Source organism: Zonotrichia leucophrys, chromosome 3, assembly GCF_028769735.1.
Source record: "Zonotrichia leucophrys gambelii isolate GWCS_2022_RI chromosome 3, RI_Zleu_2.0, whole genome shotgun sequence".
NCBI classification, from domain to species: Eukaryota; Metazoa; Chordata; class Aves; order Passeriformes; family Passerellidae; genus Zonotrichia; species Zonotrichia leucophrys.
In genome coordinates this window covers 10125857-10146603 of record NC_088172.1, presented here as the reverse complement: position 1 = coordinate 10146603, position 20747 = coordinate 10125857, and the positions used below count along the sequence as shown (strand labels likewise).

At 37.5% G+C, this 20747-nt stretch overlaps 1 protein-coding gene across 10 annotated transcripts in view; it reads right to left on the bottom strand.

Annotated features, from left to right (window-relative positions):
* The window catches only part of ADGRB3 (adhesion G protein-coupled receptor B3), a 445880-nt gene that overhangs the window by 182552 nt on the left and 242581 nt on the right, over positions 1 to 20747 (bottom strand). For all 10 annotated transcript variants that reach the window (XM_064707320.1, XM_064707325.1, XM_064707328.1 and 7 more), the window contains 2 exons: positions 6629 to 6775; positions 5831 to 5906 (listed from right to left, as the gene is read on the bottom strand). In XM_064707320.1, the coding sequence (XP_064563390.1) occupies positions 5831 to 5906; positions 6629 to 6775 (223 nt within the window). The remainder of the gene's footprint in view (positions 1 to 5830; positions 5907 to 6628; positions 6776 to 20747) is intronic.

Below are 20747 nucleotides of genomic sequence, written 5' to 3'. Positions count from 1 at the left end.
TTTAGTGATGAAAAAAAACCTCTTGATACAGCAAAATCATTGATTCTTTATTTGTTCTTATTTCTTACAGGAAAAGTTAAAAACTATTTTATATTATGGCAACATGCAATGATTTCTTCACAGTGCTCAAGAGAGAAATTATAGATAATATCTTTTAGATGAGTATTGTACTGAGAATCAATTTTCTGTGAACTTAACAATAACATAAATGTGCTCAGGGGTGCAAGAGCTATGGAAATAATACTCAGTCTCAAGTTCTGAAAATATCTGATATTTCAAAATCTGCTATGAAAAAAGCCGTAAGACATTACAAGAACAGTGCAATGCAGCAAAATACATTAGGAAATAGATTCAGATGAAGTTTATTTACTTGTGCATGGAAAAAAACCCCATTATTCCATTTTTATAAGGAAGAACCTTTTCTTTTTGTTTCCCTAAACTCTCATTTAAATACTCATGGAAAAATTCTCTGAATGTACATGTACCCATAGGATTAAACACAAGTCCAAAAACTTCTATATTAATGCAGTACCAAGTTCCATCTCACACTGCGTTTAGTAATTTCCAGTAGACTCTATGCTAGTAAAACCAAGGAAAATCAAACACATATGGTATAATGCAGCTAATCTTGGATTTTGTGAAATATATTGTATAGGCTGTTCTAGATAATGAAATCCTCATTTTACTCACAGAACACCTGCGATGTAGCAGATTGTGATTTTGTTAGGTACTTTGGAAGATTTTTCCTAAAAATATACTGACATTTTAAAAATTGTTTGTTTATTTTTAAAAAGCAGTTCCTTGTGATGATGCAGAAGTTTGCATACCTCTGAGTGACAAAATTAAGGAATGCATTGAAATGCATGTTGTCTTTATTCTACTGGAAACTACAACCAAATATTTTCTCTATTCCCACCCTAACTCCTGTAAAGCCAGGACTGAAATGACATGGGAACTGGTAAAGCTTTCTAGATATCTAACTGCAGCTGGTAGAAATCACCTTTATTATTAGGTTATCAGGTGTAAATGATGTGGCCTTCAAACTCAATCAGGAGATTATTTTGCTTATTTTACCTTGGTTTAAATTTTTTTCATCTTTATTCTCACCCTTGTTATATATTTAACTGTCATTTTACTTAGAAAATCATCACATAAGATACATATCCAGAATGTTTTTTAATTCCTGTGGTGTGTACTTCTAGGCATCATATAAAAAACAAATGATATTACATTCCTTTACATCTTACAGTGTTTGCTCCATAGAGAACAATAATGCAGTGAAGCATATCATTGTGTTCAGCACTAATATGGTTATTACAATAATATTTATTACATTTAAGCAACATTAGTACAAAGAGTAGCTAATATAAACCTGTGCAAGATATTTTTTCAATGCAAAATGTGAGCAAACTAGAGTAAACCTTTTCCAAATGCAGTGGGATATATAGAAATCTTCATTCATTTACCCAAGTAAGTGTAAAATAATAAAAAACAGACCATCATAAACATAACTTTAAAACCTGCACGTTGGTTCAAATTTTCACGGAGTGTAAGAACTCAACAAATTCAGCACTAAAAAGCTGCAAGCTTTTTTCCCAACTTCAAGTGACAGAATCACCTAATCACCAGCATCACATAATCACTTGGTTGGAAAAGACAACAATGATCATCAAATCCAACCTTTGATTGGTCACCACTTTGTCAACAAGACCATAGCACTAAGTGCTACATCCGGTCATTTCTTGAATACATCCAGGGCCAGGGACTCCAACACCTCCCTGGGAAGCCTATTCTAATGCTTAAGTACCCTTTCAGTGAAGAAATTCTTCCTGATGTTCAACCTGAACCTCCCATGGCAGAGTTTGAGGCCTTTTCCTCTTGTCCTGTTGCTAATTGCCTATGAGAAGAGCTAAACCCCCACCTGGCTACAAACTCCTTCCAGGAAGTTGTAGAGAATGAAAAGAGATCGCCCGAGCCTCCTTTTCTCCAGGCTAAACAAACTTGGCTCCCTCAGCCTCTCTTCATAGGAATTGTGCTTCAAACCCTTCACCAGCTCCGTTGCCCTTCTCTGGACTCGCACCTCAGTGTCCTTCTTGTAATGAGGGGCCCAGAACTGAACACAGGATTTGAGATGGGGCCTCATCAAGGAGCGAGTCAGAGTACAAGCAGACAATCCCTGCCCTGGTCCTGCTGCTCAGACTATTGCTGATAGAGGCCAGGATGTCACTGGACTTCTTGGCCACCTGGTCAGCCTGCCCTTGACCAACATTTCAAGGTCCTTTTCCACCAGGTAGGTTTCCAGCCACTCTGCCCCAGCCTGAAGGGCTGCATGGGGCTGTTCTGACCCAAGTGCAGGACCCAGCACTTGGCCTTGTTGAACCTCATACATTTGGCCTCAGCCCATTGATTCCACCTGTCCAGATACCTCTGCAGAGCTTTCCTGTCCTCCAGTAGATCATGATTCTACTTAGTATCATCTGTGAATTCACTGAGGGTGCACTTGATCCCCTTATCCAGATCAATGAAGGCATTAAACAGGGATGATCACAATACTGAGCCTTGGGGAGCCCCACTAGATACTGTTCATCAACTTGAGGTAGTACCATTCCCCACCAGTCTGGGCCTGGTCATCCAACCTAGTTTATTATCTTGTGAAAAGAGTATCTGTCCAAGCCATGGGCTGCCAGCTTCTCCAGGAGAATGCCATGGGAGACAGTATCAAAGGTTTTGTTGACATTCTATATGAATGAACATTAAAATATCTGAATGTGTTAAAATGCACTCAAGAGTATTGAGTATCTTCATTGACAAAAGGATCGAGGCCACTTTCAGCAAGTTTTCAGATGACACCACAGTGTGGTTGACATCCATAGTGTGGAGGAAAGTGATGCCATCAAGAGGGACCTTCACAGGCTTGAGAGCCAGGTCCATGCAAAACTCAGGAAGTTCAACAAAACTGATGGAAAGGTCCTGCATCTGGGTTGAAGCAATCCCTGGTATCAATACAGTCTAGAGGGTAGAGGGACTGCGAGCTGCCTGTCAAGACATACCAGAGGATATTGTAGATAAAATATTGAACATGAGCTGGCAATGTGGGCTGCATCAAAAGAAGCATGGCCAGCAGGGTGAGGGAGGCTATTGTGGGTCTCTACTCTGCTCTTGTGAGGCATCATTTAGAGTACTTTGTCCATCTGAGAAATTCCCAGCCCAAGAAATGCATGAAAGTGTTAGAGCAGGTCCAGGGGAGGGACATGAAAATGATCACAGGGTTGGAATATCTCTCCTAGTCCAAAGCAAAGGTTCAGAGGGCTGAGGTTTTTCATCCTGGAGAAGGCTCCATTGAACAGCTTATTGCAGGCCTTCAATTCTTAAAGGGGGCCTAAGATAAAGACTGAGAACTTTTACCAATGTCTGTAGTGATAGGGGCAAGGCACAAAGGTTTTAAACTGAAATGGGATAGATGTAGATTACACACAATGAAGAAATTTTTTTAATAAGGGTGTTGACACACTGGAATAGGTTGCTTAAAGAAGCTGTGGATGTCCTGTCATTACAAATGTTCAGAGTCAGGCTGAATGTGGCTGTGAGCAGCCTGGTCTACTGGAAAGTGGCCCTGCCCAGGGCAGGAAGTGAGAATTACATGATCTTTTGAGGCCCCTTCCAACCCAAACCTTTCAATACTATAATTCTATGAAAAAAGTTTGAAATTGTGACTTTTTTGAGGTACTATTTTAAGGCCATGAGATCATATTTTGAAAATGACTGCCATAGGCAAAGAAATCCAGCATGATACACTTCCTGATGAGGTAAGAGATGTAAGCTTAAAAGTTTCAGTATAGCTTCATTATAAGAAATATATTTCATTAAGGAAATTCAAAGTGCTATATTCCAAACAAAGAAGAGACAAGAGGTACCTGGGCATGTATTATATTTTTATATCACAGATAAATAACTACTTTGATTCCTCATTCACATACATAAGAGAAAGTAATAGTGCTAGTTTCCTTTCCACATCTGAGAATTAGATTCAAATAATACTGAACAAATTCAGGGGCAAAGTAGGATACCTCTGTTTTTAAATTTCTAAAGACTTCATTTGTTAATAGATATCCATAGATTATAAGACCATTTTGGTAAAGTATGTTTCAAAACCTATCTGTGAACTAAAATGTACAGAGAAGTGGTTAAATTTGCAGTGTAAATAAGTAATCAGCTGAAAGCAGAATAGACAAAAGCAAAAAAATTTGGGAACAAAAAAGCACCCATAATCCATAGTGTTTACATTGCTACACTTTATGCCCCTGTTCTGCCCTTGTTCCCATTACTTGGTATGATTTTGTTTCTAGGAAAAATCCAGTAAGGCATATTAACTTCACCTTCATAATGGATGAAATAAGAGCCCTGAAAGACTTTTCATATAAGCAAATATTCAGAATATAAAGTTTACACCTTTTTTTCTGTAAATTAAAACTATGGACATGTGAAAGTTGAAAAGGCATGATCATAGACTGCTGTTTAAAATGTAAAGATCTGAAAAGCACATGGCCATACTGATGCTTTCCTAGGACTGGCAGATTTTTACTAAGGTCTACCAAAAAGAACTAAATCAAATAAGTCAGTTGTCATGGTTCTTTGAGTATGGGGTAAAAAAAAATCTTTTACAAACATCTCTTCCTTCCTGGCTAATTTGAGAAACTGGTACAATAGATGGAAAGTGCTTGGTGACACTTCAGAAGTGGATGAGCTGTCATTTATATCATGCCTTAAGCACAGATGGCCATTGCCAGCACTTCGAGGCTTCAAGGTGTTCTGTCAGGACAACACTGCTCAAATTGTGCCCTACCTCAGAGACATTTTTGTCCCTAAATTGCAGCTCCTCATTGCACAGCACGCTGAAACTTTTCTAGGAAGTAGTTTTTTAATTTTCTTAGGAACTATCCCTTTTTGTTTTCAGATAGATTGTGGCAAAAAACCTCTTGCTTTTCCATTCTTTGTCTCAAATCCTGACGTTTGGGCTAAGCAGAGTAGGGAAAAGTGTCCTGGTGTCTTCCTTATTACTGTCTTTTCTAACTATTGTGAATTCACTAGCACCTTTTGGGACACAATCTGCATGTGCTCCTTGTACTATAAAAGGGCATTAAAAGACCAGGATCATATAAAATAATATAGTATAAATGGACCACGAAATTAACATAACTGGTAATTAGAAAATAGGAGGTGAAATATTTATTTCCAAATTGTCTTTTGGTGAGTACAGAAAGGAAACAGTGAAACAAGAGGCCTTCCTTTATCTGTATGGCCCACAAAACTGATATACTCCAGCTGTTCAGCACATGCATGTCTTGTTTCTAAAACAGATCTTCTCTATAGCCCTGCTGCCGGTTCTGAATACAATTTGCACTGAAGAAATATTTGGAAAACTACTGCTAGAAACTTCTGTAGAAGTAGAGCAGACAAGTTTAGTATATCAAGTTATAATGTCATGACAAGACCATTTGTACTAACTGGGCAAACAGCAGATTGAAGCACAAGTGGCCTGAGCATTAATTTACATCACTGCATATACTTCTGATCAAACATTTCTGTAATTAAGTTTAATATAGATTACATGAAATAGAAATTAGGGCAATTTGATGAAAAGGCTACTTATATCATATAAGTAACTAAGCATGAACAAAAGATTAATACATGCATAAACATTATAAATATAATGAAAAAAATATCCAGCAGTACTAATATGCAAATAGCCTTGATTGCTTTTATTCTGACCTATAGTAGATTTATTATCCTGAAATAGTTCAATTCATATTGTATTTATGAAATTTCTTACCTCAAAGTGGGCAAAATGAGTTCTAAATTTTTGTATAGCACGGCTCCAAGTACAAATACAGTTGATTCATCTAGTTCTGAAAAGAGTAAGGAAAAACATTTTAATACTTTCTTTCCCAAGCTTTCATCAGCATGAAAATCTCTGAATAACATTTATTTTAGCAATAGAAGTTTTATTTCAAATAAACCATCATAATTTTGAATTATCTCCTAGAAGTCTGTCATAAAAATGTAGCACAGGAGCATATCAAAAGATTTAAACCATCAAAAATCACATTTTCAAAAAATCCATCATTGTATGCTGACATCCATTCTTGTTAATTTACACTTATAATTAAACATTCTCAAAGAATGTCTGTAAATTCTCTAATGTCAGAGATCTGCACTGCAATGATATTTATAAATTGGACCTGAAGTTAGGCTAATTTGCCTGCTGAGCTTCCTTTGGTAAGAGTTATGTTGGAATGAGTGTCTGCTGGAACACAGCAGCTTCAGGGGATTCAGCAGAGCTGCACTTCAGCTCACCTCATATCAAACAGATTAAATCTCGTGCACAATAACTAAGTAAAGCATTGTTTCTTTGGTGTAGAAAATAATGTCTAGGATTTATGCAGCACTTTTTGTCCAAGGTGCTGAAATTAAGCCCATTCATTTCTCTCTAGGATAAACTTATGAGTACTGTATTTCTTTTGAAGAGGAATAAAAGAACTACTCCCATATTATACAGTGATCCCATGAGACAGTCACAGTTGCCTTGCTAAAGCTAATAGAAAACTCACACGCTGATATGCTTTTTTACCTGTTGACATAGGAGTGAAGATATTTTTTGGAATGACAACCCTGTCTTCTGAGTTTCGTGCCCAATCAACCATTCCTTTTCTTCCTTTCATGGGGAAATTGATGTCAGTTAAAACAGATGCAGCAGGAAGCTTCTGAATGCTAGCCACTAGCAAGAGAAATCATAAAATCATACAAATTTTAAAATTGTGTTTCCTATGTTAAAGCATCATAGAGTGACAACAGTACAGCAATAACAAAATTTTTAATGACACATTTCAAGTAAAATAGGAATTCATAGGACAATAACTGACTCAGAAAGCATAATCTTCTGTTTATTATGCAGTTCTGCTATGGATTAATTGTGTGGTATTGATTGTAGCATTTGTCAGTCAGATTCTGATTAAATTTCTTAACAGGGATCATTGAATGTACCAGCTTATACCCTGAAATTCATACATAAAGACATTGTTGTATCTTCAGAGCAACTTCTAAAATGATCAAATGTGACAATAAAAGTAAGAGGATGCTTAAAATTGCTTTGGGAAACATAACTTCTAGATACAGGCTAATGAATCACTATAAGAACTTTTATCCTCTATACAGGCACAATTTCAAGATAGATACATTAAGGAGATTACCATTTTAAAAGACCTTGTTGTTTTCATACAAAGTAAAGTAGAACAGTCTAGCACCTAATTTTTTTTTCTTTAAAGAATAATCTCCATTCTGAGCTCATAATTTTTTCCACCTGAAAAAAAACCCAATACCCAAACAACACCGGTGTTATGTCTATAACAGATATATCAAGACAGAAGAAATAGGTGTCAAATCTAATAATAGTCAGTTTGGAATTTGGTTTACTCATTCTGGTTTTTTCCCCTGTTTTCTAACTCAACTATCACCTGGAAATCTATTTCAGCTTTGCTGTGAAATCTAAGTACAACTCCATGGCAACACAGTCAGTGTCTAGTAAGACTCAAACTACTTTAAAGGAATTGACAGGGCTGCAAGTGTTTACATACAGTCAGAGAGATGACAAACACCACATTTGGAGCCTAGCTCCATTCTTAATGTAAGCCCCATTGATAGATATTTCCTGTGCAATGCCCTTCCTAATCAATTCATGGAGAGGCTAATGTAGGTGGGAGAGTTTGGATATCAGGACTATACTTTGATCTGCATAATGATTTCACTGCAAGGACTCTGCAAGGGGATAAAACATAAATACAGTGGGGGACAGCTGTAAAAACAAGCAGAACAGCAAAATTAAAGTAAAAAAACATTAGGTGTCTCATCAGAACTTTTATTTGGAAGAAAACTGTGATTCAAATCCAACAGAAGTGTAAAATTACAAAATTAACAATATTAACTCTACAAATATATTCCTTAATAACTGCCTCTTATTTTCAGACTGGTTATGTATACAGAATCACATTAATGAGGTGGTACTTCAGGTTGGTTCAAGCTTTCCATTATAAAACTATCAGGGCTTTATAATGCTGGTTACAATCCCCTCCAGGCTTCAATTGCCAAATCCATTCCCAGAACTAAGGGGGACGCTTAGTCTTGTGAATTTTCAGGTGGTGTGTGGAGGGAATAGAGTTCAGGTGTTTCAGAATTACTGGGGCATAAAATGGATTGCGTGCTTTCACATGCAATCAGTGGTTATACAGAATATATTAACATTGTAAAAATAGGTTTTTCCAATAGCTCTTAAAATTTAAAAATAATTTTATTTTTCTCATAAATAAAATTAAACTAACAGTTATTTAGTTTTCAAAATTAAATACAGCCTGTATAAGACAATACTAGGCTGTTTTTTTATTTGCACAGTATTTATTGGTGCTTCTACATATCTAGCTATCTATCTAATTAGATAGTAGAGCCTTAATATTTCATCCCCATTTTGGATGACAGTTCCCTTTATTGAAATAGGAAATCAATGTTATTCAATGGAATTCACTCTGCAAAACAGAAAACCACTTTAGGACTGGATAAATGGTGAGGGTCTAGCATAGTACTTTCTGTACTCTGTCTCTCTCTGTATTTTAAATAGGGCCATTTATCATGGCACCTAAACAATACTCAGAACAAAAAATTCAAAAATATTTGTTATTGTTTAGGTGATGAATAACAAAAGCAAAGCATAAAACCTAAAACTTTGACTTATAGCTTATACGGAAAAAATATAAATATATGTGTTTGTTGGGCAGTGTTGGGTTTACAGTTGTACTCAATGATCTTGACGCTCTTTTCCAACTTAAATGTTTCTATGATCCTACATATTCCCACTCATGGTTCAGAAAAGATTTTTTACTTATAATCAAACAAAAGTCTTGCTTATCAAGCCTGATCTCCTTTTATGACAAGGTAACCTACCTAGCTGATCAAGGGAAGCCAGTAGATGTGATCTTGGATTTCAGTCAAGCTTTTCATATTGTCTTCTACAGAATCCTTCTGGACAGAATCTCCAGCATTCAGCTGGACAAACACATCATGTGATGGGTGAGCAACTGGCTCACAGGTCAGGCACAAAGGGTGATGGTGACCTGTCACTAGAGAGTTTCACAGGGCTTCATCCTCAGCTCTGTTCTCACCAACAACTTCAGCAATGACTTGGTGGCAGGACTGGAAGAGGTACTAAGCAAGTCCACAGATGGTAAGAAACTGGTAGGAGCTGCCAAAGCTCCCTCAAAGGCAGGGAGACTTCTCCTGCAGAGAGACCCTAATAGAGGACTGGGCAATCACCAACCATGTGAAGTTCAACATGGGAAAGTGCTGGATTTGACATGTGGGATGAGGCAAACCCTGGATTTCCATACAGACTGGGAATGAGATGCTGGAAAGCAGTGCCATGGAAAGTTACCCAGGCATCCTGGGTGATGGAAAGTGGAGTATGAGTCAACAATGCATATTTCACATCCTTCAAAGTCTGCCCCTTACAGATCCACACAGATTATAAAGTCCTTTTTTTAGATACTTTGCCAAATAATTCTATGAGGATGTGCCTAATGTGGCTCTGATGCTCCAAGGTGTAAGATAATTTAATGGAATTCGACTAGACGCAACTAGTTCAGGTCTATCAACACAGTGGATACATGAAATAATTGACCCAACACAGTGGATACATGAAATAATTGACCAGATGGATACATGAAATAGTTCCCAGCTCTTCAGTATGACTTTAAACTGTATTTTATATTTTAGGAAAGCAAATATTATTATTAAATACTAGTCTATGACTAGTTTCAATGAAACTCTGGCTCATTTCCATTGTGAAATGAGGCTCTCTACCTCAGTTTTAATCTGCAGCATAAAAAAATTGCTTCTTGTGAACTGAAAGTCAACAAGCTATTTAGAGGAGAATGTATATAATTCGTGTGCTGGGTCATTTGTATGTCAGACACTCAAACGCAAGGTTCTTACACACAGGTAGTAAGATGTCATGCACTTTGCACATTATTGTATTCTTTTTATGTTAGGTTTGTATTAGAAAACAATGCTTCAAATTCTGGAACTCAAATGATTCAGTTCTGCAACTGCCACACAAGGACTATGTCTTCTCATTTGAAAAAAGCAAAGGTTTCTCACAAGTTTTTTTTTTTTTGTAAAATTATTATTTCAAATTACCATACCAAATCATCATGTCCTGAATTAATGAGATGGAACGCTTGGCAAACAAGGATACTTTTAAGCACTGCGGTATGAGTATTTTTGCTTGTTTATACGAACACACAAATTGCATACTACTGGAAAAATAGTCAAAGAGAATATTAATAAGAATAAAAAATGTAAAGCGGGAAAAAAAAGGGAAGACATCTAAAATTAGGAAAAAAAAAAACATCTAAAATTAAAATTACCTAAGCAGAAGCTGAGGAAAATATTTATGTATCATGGTAAATTAAACTTTTCCAATATGGATAATTCTCTTCTTATTTATTTGTATCATGGCAATTCCTACAAGTCATGTCTGCTGTTCTGGGCACCACCATATGGAACAGACATTAAGATATCAGAGAGTGCCCAAAGGAGGGTGAGTAGGATGCTGAAGAGTCAGGAGGGGATGCTGTATGAGGAATGGCTGAGGTAACTCGGTCTGTTCAGCCTGGAGGACAGTGATAGGAGACCTCATTGTGGTTTTCAGCATCCTCATGATGGGAAGGGGAGGGGCAGGCCCTGATCTCTGCACTCTGGTGACAATGACAGGATCCAAGGGAATGGCCTGAAGCTGTGTCAGGGGAGGTTTAGGTTGGATATCAGGAAAAGTTTCTTCACCCAGAGGGTGTTTGGGCACTGAACAGGCTCCCCAGGGAAGTGGTCACAGCCCCAAGCCTGACAGAGTTCAAGAAGCACTTGGACAAAGCTCTCAGGCTTATGGTGTGATTCCTGGGGTTCTCCTGCACAGGGCCAGGAGCTGAACTTAATGATGGGTCTGTTCCAACTCAGCATATTCTATAATTGCGTCATTCTGTGATTTAGTACAGGTGCTCACTGTGCACATCTGCAGTGCAAGCTGCAGGTTGAGCACTGGGTGGAGGAAGCCTGAGACAGGAGGCTTCTTTCAGAATTTTTTGATGCACTTTGGTATAAACTACAAGACAGTAGTGCAATTACACATAAGTATACATACATATTTGATGATTCCATAGTAATTATTGATTCAGAAGAATCCATGTAAATAGTCTAGTCTAATCAATTTAGAGATGCTTTGAACTGTAATCGATTGACTCTTAATATCCTTTATAAATATTTATTTTCCTTTTATTTCATTTTCATGTTGCAGTTGCAGACAATCTGTTTGATACTGCTGTACTGAAAATTTCAGAATTGATAACTACTAACGGATCATTCTAAAACCAACACAAAATATTGTTGCAACTGATTAATGCCAAGCTGATAGGAATAGACAATTTTCCATCACTATAAAAATGACCTGGTTACACACAATATTATGTTAATAATATTTAAGAAGATTATTTGGCACAGCACAAAAGTGGTTTATTCATGTGTAAAGAAAACTTGGAGAGAAAAAAAATAGTGTAGTTCCTGTATGAGTAGCTTTTGTAGATCATGTCTAGAAAAGAAAAGCTGAAATGTATTGCCTTGATCCCTGTAACCCTGAGTGAGTTATAGGCTGCCTAATGCAACTTCTAGTAGCTCTCTGATTGATCTGGGCTGCTAAACAACAAAAAAAAACCCCAACCAAGTAAGTGTCATTAATAATTTTCCCCTTCTCTCTAGTATTCACCCATTAGTCTCCTGTATTTAACAAAAACTAGTAAAATTTCAGAATCAGACCTTTGAATAATATTAATCAATTTGAACAGAAAATCTGATTCACCAAAAGGCATGACAGAAAAACAACTGGATACTTTCTCATGTACTAAATTCAACTTCAGATCTCACAATAGAGATTCAGGTTTTAAAATTACAACATGCACAGGACATTGAGCCCAAGAGTCACACCATGAGCCTGAGAGCATTGTTCAATTGTTTGTTGAGCCCTGGTAAGCTTGGTGCTGTGATGCTTTTTCCAGTGCCCAACCACACTTCAAGTGAATAACATTTTCCCAATATCCAACCTAAACTCCACCAACACAACTTTAGCCTTTTCCGTGATTCCTGACACTGGTCACCAAAGAGAAGAGTGTAGCACCTGCTCCACCTCTTCCCCTCACAAGGGAGGCTGTAGACCTGAACTACAGGTTGCTACAGATCTCTCCCCTTATTTGCAATACCAGTTCTGATTCTGCTTTCTTATAAGTGATAATATTCTGGGTGTGTTGTGATTTAACAGCACAGTAACCACGTTGGTCTATAATTTCCAATAACTCACAATACAGAATTTTACTGGATCTCTGTTACAGACAACAGAGAATCAGCATATTAGCAGTCTCATTTGCTATTTTCTTATCCTATTTTGACTGCTCATTGATGGTATACTAGGTATATATTATGCAGCATTTAGTAAACTTCATCGCTTCACACATTTTGATTTTTTTAAACAGACAATGTTTTACTGCCCTTCTGGAACAGCTCCTGCTAAATCTATTTCTGGGTAAAATATTATTGCTATTGCCATAGATTATTTTAACAAGAATAAAAAGAACAAAGAATTTTAACAATGAATATGAAAGGTTTTTGTGTTGCAATTCTGAACAATGAGCATTTCTGCAAAACATCTCTGTTAAGAAGAATCAGCTAGAAAATCATATATTCTAGAATAGTTATTTTGACCCTAAATGTTAAACCTTTGTTTTTTTATAGAATGAAGAATCTTACTGGTCAGCCCATGTTGGATACATGGGGAACAAAGTCTTGCCTAGATCATCAACAAAGAGTGAGATGGACATATTGAAGAAGAGATATTTATAACAGACTTTCTCTATCCACTTAAATCCCATCATTTTAAAGAAAATTTGCAACAAACACAAATGGTGAAACCCTTATTTAAAGGAGATTCACTTGTGGATCTCCGGATTTTCTGCAGAGCTCTGCATGTGAGCAGGCTTGATTAAAATCCTTCTCTCAGTCCAAAGATAAACTCACTTACCACCTACAAGCTTATGTATAACAGAAGGACTGTGGTGAAGTGGCATCCTCTTACATGAACATGAGAAAAACAACATGGCAGTTTTCCTTCTGTAAATAATATTCATGAAATCTCACAATGAACCAATATGAAAGTATGTTCAGAAAAAGGCTCCTAAGAAAATATAACTTAACAGATCTTCTACTTCTCAGAGCTATCCATACAAAAGTGATAAATTCTTAAATTAGAACCTACTGCTCCATGGGCAGGCATGACAGGGATATCCCTAGAAGCCTGCTGTGCACTTGAATTCCTGAGGCTCATCAGACCAAGGCAGCTACTGTCTCACTATTCAAGCTTTGGGTAGCAAGACACAGTATCTGTATAGGCAAAAGCAGAAATAGACACTTCATAGATATTTTCACTGATCAAGGATGAACTTTGCATGAATCCTTCCTTTGCTGTCAAGCAAATTCTTCCTTAAATAGACTCACTGTTTGAAGGTTAAGAATAATGCTTTGGTTAACCAAGAAGCTAAGTTAACAGTGATCTCTGAATATTTCTCTTCTGTTTTCTATAGATAGTGCAGTGGGGAAAAGATCACCCATTACTATAATATGATCAGTATGATATATAGGACAATTTAGAAAGCAGCATGGTTTCAGGCAATGATCAGGATGCATTTAATAATAACTCACATTTTTTCTGCAACTTACATAATTGAAAAAAATCATAGGCAGCAGGCAAGTGGTTTTTTTTTTTTTTTTGGTTGTGTGTACTTTTGTTGCTCAAGACCAAATTCTGCATTTGAGGAAAAATTCAAGAATATACAAATTTCATAGACTCATGAAAAATCACATATGCATATTCAGTCTAACAAGTGATTTCTGATTTCACATTCATTATGATATCTTTGTTTCAGGTATGGGAATAAAATTCTAGTATCAAAAGTTCAAACAATAATTAGACATCTAAACATTGTATTTATAGATATTAACCTTTCTTTAAAATAATTATAAAAAATATTAAAGTTAATTCCCTGAGAAAGCTAATTAAGGGAAATAGCTATCACATCATAGAATTTCTATATGTTCCAGGTACTATTTCTACATGTTCCCTGGGGCAGGGGGTGGGAGAAGTGGAAGCTCAGCATTTTTGTAAATTTTAATCATTTTTTACTATTTACTAATTAGCAATGCACCCTGTAAGTTTAATATGTCTATTTGAAGCCAGCACATCTGGAATGTAAAGAGCAAAATTAATCTCCTAATCTGAATAACAAGCACGAAGAAAATCCAGTTGAACTAACGAAAAGCTAAACAGTTTTTTTTAGCAGATGGAAGAAAATGTATTCTCGCGATATACTGAATACTTCCTGAATGATGGGATAATCTAGAAAAACATTTTAAACATAAGGTAGGAAGCTGTACTTCTTTAATTAGAAGACAACTCCACCTTCTGGGCATTATTTTGAAGAAGATGAAGATATGAGCAGTCAAATAGACCCAGAGCCACATCAAGGGTACTCTGTTTCTGAAGGAGCTTTATTTGTTTCCATTCCTCTTAGTATTACTGTGCATTCATGCTACTAAAACTGTGGTCTCAGGCAGCTTCTCTCGCCTGGGAATAAAACACTTCCTAAGGAAAAGAAAGACTTGGTATAAAGCAACACAGAAGATGGAGACTGATGCAGGAGATAGAGGAACTCGCATTTAAGTGCATGAGTTTCAATTTACAGACATAAAGTAGAAAACCATAGAGGGAGCAAGATCACCTACAACACAATATTTGATTGACTGGTCAGGTAAGGTGCAGAAGCCAAACATTTTTCAGTCACTAAGGTGACTTGGTAAAGTGTCTGTGCTGATGATTCTAGCTGATAGCAAGAACAAAGAGAGCAAGAGTGAAGACAATGTTAAAGCAGTAAGCTCAGAAGATGGAAATGATGATGAAGCAGAAAAGGGGGAAAGAAGAAAAGCTGAGACTGAGCGATCATTTACATGTTTATTTATCAATCTTACTCATCATTACTATCCAATAAAAACCATGAAAGAAAGATGGGGAGAATCTGACAGGATAAGAGATCAGTAAGGAGGCAAGCAGGTATGAAAACCATTAGCAGAGAATTGATAAAAATGTTTTATGAACATTGCATTGCTTGGGGTGATGTAGAGCAGAGTAGAATGATTGCTTCCCAAAAGCATGAAGCAAAGAAGAGATGGCTATACCTCTAGGGAAATGATAACTAAACCTATCATTCAGAAATCTATAAAGATGTGAACTAAGTTATTCAGGATATTGAAAGATGATGTAAGAAGCAAATTCACAGGCATAGAGGCAGAAAATTTGATGTAGGAAAGCCACACAGAGGGAAAAAAATAAATAATGGGAATCAATATATGCTTTTAATCACAGCTTTTTGTAGGAAAATAAAACCAGATCTCTACTATATTTCATTGTTGAACAGCTTTTTTTTAATCGTACAGAATGGCATGATGAAGAACTTTAGGATAACACTACAGCAAAATTAAAACTGAGAGAACTGTAAATTACTCTGGCATAGAAATACAGAGATTACTAGTATGGAAGCAGCTAGTGAATCCTGAACAGGAACGATCGATTAAAAGCCATATCCTGCAGAACAGTGGGTATGGAGGAAATGCTGGCAGCTGGCTCCTGTTTTCACAGCAATCCACCAGAAATGTATAAGCTTTTCCATTTTTCTTTCCAGAAGCAGAAGACAGAGCTTTCTTTACACTTCAGCTCCATGAAGGTTGAGAAATTAGACAGATTCCCCAAAAGCTCAAGCCTTAAGGTATGTTTATTAACCAAATTAGTCCCCTCTTTATGTGCATGTGCAGTTGCTTTCAATTTCAAAACCTGGCCAAATCAGAGAACGACTTACTGGTCTAACATTGCTTGTTAGAATACTGAGTTTATGTTTTGAGCACTTCAAGTAGAAAGATATGCAAGCAATTGGGTCCCCCTCTGAACATGGGGCCACCATCTGAAGGCATTACAAACCATATCTTCCTTACCTCGGATGAGAATGTTCATTAGGATTCAAGGCTATTATCATCAAAACTTATCCAGGAGGAAAAGAAAACCAACTCCCCATTTGAATATTCATTTGACCACTGGCATAATATATAAACGAAGGGTTGAGAAGGAAGGCAGGTTTATTTTAATTAACCCCAGATAACTGTGTGATGTCACAAATTAGTGCTTTAGTAAATTCTTGACACTGGTAATTTAGGATGCAGAATTTTGCCACAAGCTTAGCATTTCCTGGTCAGCATCAGACTAATTCTCTAGTGGACATCTACCATTCTGAGTTTGGCATTCAACATGATGCTCAAGCTGTCAGTACCAGTGCATCCCCATCACACACACACACACACACACACACACGCACACACTCCTCTACAGCTTAAGCTGCAGGTACTCAAAATCAGCTGTGAATCCATGCAACTTTGTGGCTTAGATCAGACTGCAGTGAAAAGGCTGTGAGAAGCCCCACAGCCCCTTCTCTCAGGAGCTGCACTTAAGCTGAATCTGCTGTGGCTGTGCACGGTTATGCATTTTGCTTTTTTGAACCTTGACCTGTGGATGCCATATCAAGATTTCATGACCTTGGACCTACCCTATCACTATGGGCTTTCCTGAAGATCACTGGACCAGATCCTGACCCTGATGCTTTGATTTGATTGCTTGGCTTGATGTCGGATCATTACAGACTTGTCTGCTGATGTGGAATATTAGCTGGGTCTGGCTACCATCACAGACCTTCTCTGCTCTTCTTGTTTGGATGCTGTGGAACCTTGCCTTTGCAGTGTGCACACAGTCCTTTCTCCTGTTTTCTCTCACAGAGCAGCCTACTCTTGCTTCTCCCTGAACACAGCAGCTAATAAGCAAATGCTGGGACACTAAATGCCTTCTAGACAGGCTTGAGTCGCAAAGAAAATATGAAACAGAACTGTTAGAAACAGAGATCTCCTGTGTCTCAGTTTCATGTTGAGGCCATGATTTTAACCTACCTCACAGGAGTTCATAACTAGGTCTTTGTATTCTGGAGGCATATCTAATTCATATTGAATATTCTCCATGGAGGACATAAACTGGATTAAGATTTGCTCAAGGGATTGTAAAAGGTTGTCCTGGGGCACTGTGAAATATAATTTTCAGGATAATGCACACATGCTTTATTTAGATTGTTTACATCATGCATGGCAGAACAAAACCCAGTACCTCACTGGGACATATAGATGCTATCCAATCTAAGTAGTAAGTAATACTAATTAGGCTGAGTTTGATTTACTTGTTCACATTGTTGCATTCTAAATTAACTTTAATAACTCGGGAGAAATATCTCAGTGTTATTATGGTCATTTCAATAAAACAACCACACAATGAGGAGATGCTTTAAAAAAGATCTAACTAGAAAATTGGGCCTATAAAGAATGACAGAGCTTGGTTATTATGAGCTGTTATAACGCAATCACATGAATCACTATGGCATGTGGACCTTGTGCTTAGCTCTTGTTATCTAATTCTGGCCATCCCATCTCCAGCATCCCCCGCTTTTTCCCTCCCACTCCCCCCAAATGAGAGGCTTTTCTTGTTTATCAAAGTTGTGGGAGGAGGAATCAAAAAACATCCAAGCATCAAGGAAACAAACAGTCAACTCATCAGCTAAGTCAGATGTTACACCATTACTGTTTCCTTTGTCAGAATTCAGGTGTCTTACACTTTCATTCATTTTGAGTGCAGTTGACAGAGAAAGATAGAGATGCCTAATCAGGGTTGCTTGTGTTGCCTTCTCAGGGTTTTAAAAAATCATCTGAACTTTGATGCAGAATGAGCTTAAACTGCATATAGGGATAACGGATTAACCCTTACTTGTACTGATGAGTACATAAAATGCACATTATTACTGAGCTCAATGTCAAAATTAAACATAGAATATAGTCAAAAAAATCAACTCAAGATATAACATAGCATTATACCTGCAGCAGAGAGGCTTCTACATATTAAAAAAAGTCTATTTGGATTCAGACGAAATTTTCAGATGCTCTTAGCGTGCCTTCAGTTTTGCTCTTACATGCAGTAGAAAATCACCACTTGGGACAGTTAATGTGTAGAAATTACTGTGATTAAGAAAATGTCTCAGGTTTTCCTGAGGCATGACAAATACAGTTACAATTGTGCCTGGCAACACAACACTTGCATTCCTCACACAAGCACCTGATGGGACTCTGTCTTTGGCACTATATCCTACCTGCAACCTATTTTCTGTTACAGTTATTTCAATACAAATCTGGGGTTTATTGTTATTGTTCTTTCCTCAATTTCTTCTGCCATTCATTGCAGTATGTTTATGAAATATGTATTCAGAATAGGAGTCCCCCCAAACTGGAACTATATTGCTTCAGTGGACTATTCCTTATTTTCTGGAAATATTGCCTGTAGGTAGAAGCTCTGTAAAGTTAAAATGTGATTCTACATTGTGCAATATTCCAGAAAACACAATTATACCTACGAGCTAAAGTGAAAAGAAAGAGTTTGTGCATGTTATTACATAAAAATCATGATGAATTTTTTCAAAGCAATATCATGAACATGAAATTTGGAAATAAGAAGCAGGAATGGAATTTTTTTTGTTTTCCATTGAACAACAGTTTTTGCAACCCATCAATACTACAAAATGGAAAGTCCTTTACCTGAAATTCCTAAAAAGAGTGACTGAATGTATATGCCAGAGAAACTATAAATTTAGTGAAAATGTTTGCAAATTATTTTAAAAAATAATCTATATACTCAGTCTTGCAAAATTATTCAGTGTCAAGTATTCTATACCTCTGTCCAGTTCTGCTATTACTGCCATGCCTTACTTGGGGTAGCTGTAATTATCTCCACAGCTAGATCTAGGAGATAGCCAGAAAAAAACCAAAAGATTTCTTGCCTTTCAAAAGTATTTGTATTATAATCTGTAGTCAAGATGGCTTTACTACTACAAATCATACCCTGGAGAACTGGACAATCAAAACGTGTAACTTATATATGATCCTTCTTGCCCACAATATCCTGATTATAGCATTGTTAAAAACAGTATTTTACAGGATCCTGGAAAAAAAATTGCTTTTTTCCCCCTTTAGTTATTTTCCTGTCTTTGCTCTGTGTTGTTTTTTCAGTGCTTTTGCTTTTATGGAATATTTTCTATGTACTAAATGGTTTTTCTGTCTCTAATCCCAAAACATCTAAATGGTGCTTTATTGGAAACTAAAATGACTGCACTCTGGTGGCAAACATTCATAATAAAATTTCCAAGCTGAACCAAAAGTGAACAAAGTTAGGGGTCAGTGTAAGGATGCTCAGTTATTTGATAATATTTCAAAACAGTCCCTTTTTCCAGAAGCATAGATGTGGTCAGCATAATCTGGACCAATCTTGATGTAAATTGTGGCTATTAATGAAATCGTTATGATTTAAAAATCTCTGTTCTACAGTTACATTAAGTTTATTGCAAAAGAATATTTGCGTTGTAATGAACTATTTTCAAAAGGTGCTCAAAGTCATCATTCAGTGCGTGTGCTGAGACAACATACTGGTTCCAGTGCTTGGAGAAAGAAATTAATTGGACACAGAATAATTTTTTCCCCCAAACTTACACAAACAGTCACATCTGCAAGAGGGATTGCAAAGAGGATCCAGAGAACTACAGGTCTGTCACCTTGACCTCCTCGTCAGGCAAGGTCTTGACTAAGCAGCATGTGCTGGACAACAAGGGGATCAGGCTGAACCAGAATGGGTTGAGGAAAGACAGGTTCTGCTTGACTGATCTGGTTACCTTCTATGACCAGGTGACTTGCTTAGTGAATTAGGGAAAGGCCGTGGACATTGCCTGTCTAGACTTTACTAAAGCCTTTGGCACAGTCACTCTCGGCACTCTCCTAGAGAAGTTGGCAGCCCACGGCTGGGAGAGGGGCACTTCTCACTGGGTTAAAAAGGGTCTGGGTGGGTAGGCCCAGTGAGTGGTTGTGAATGAAGTCCCATCCTGGCAGCAGCCAGTCACTAGTGGAGTTTCCCAGGGCTCAGCACTGGGGCGAGTCTCCTGTTTAATGTCTTTATCCATGAGCTGGGTGAGGGAATTGAGTGTACATTCAGCCAGTTTGCAGATGATGCCAAGTTGGGTGTGACTGCTGGAAGCTGGAGAGTAGGAAAGCTCTGCAAAGGAATCTGGACAATCTGGACTGATGGGCAGATTAAAAAGGTATGAGGTTCAATAAGATGAAGTGAAAAGTCCTATACTTGGGTCATAACAATCCCATGTAGTGCTACAGGCTGGGGGCAGAGTGGCTGAAAACCTGACTGGTGGAAAATGACCTTGGGGTGCTGGACAACAGTGGCTGAACATGAACCAGAGTGTGCCCAGGTGGCCAAGCAGGCCAGTGGCATCCTGGCCTGTATCAGCCACAGTGTGGCCAGCAGGGCCAGGGCAGGGATTGTACCCCTATACTTGGCACTGGTGGGGCTGCCCCTCAAATGCTGCGTTCAGTTCTGGGCCCCTCACCTCAAGAAGGACAGTGAGGGGCTGGAGCGAGTCCAG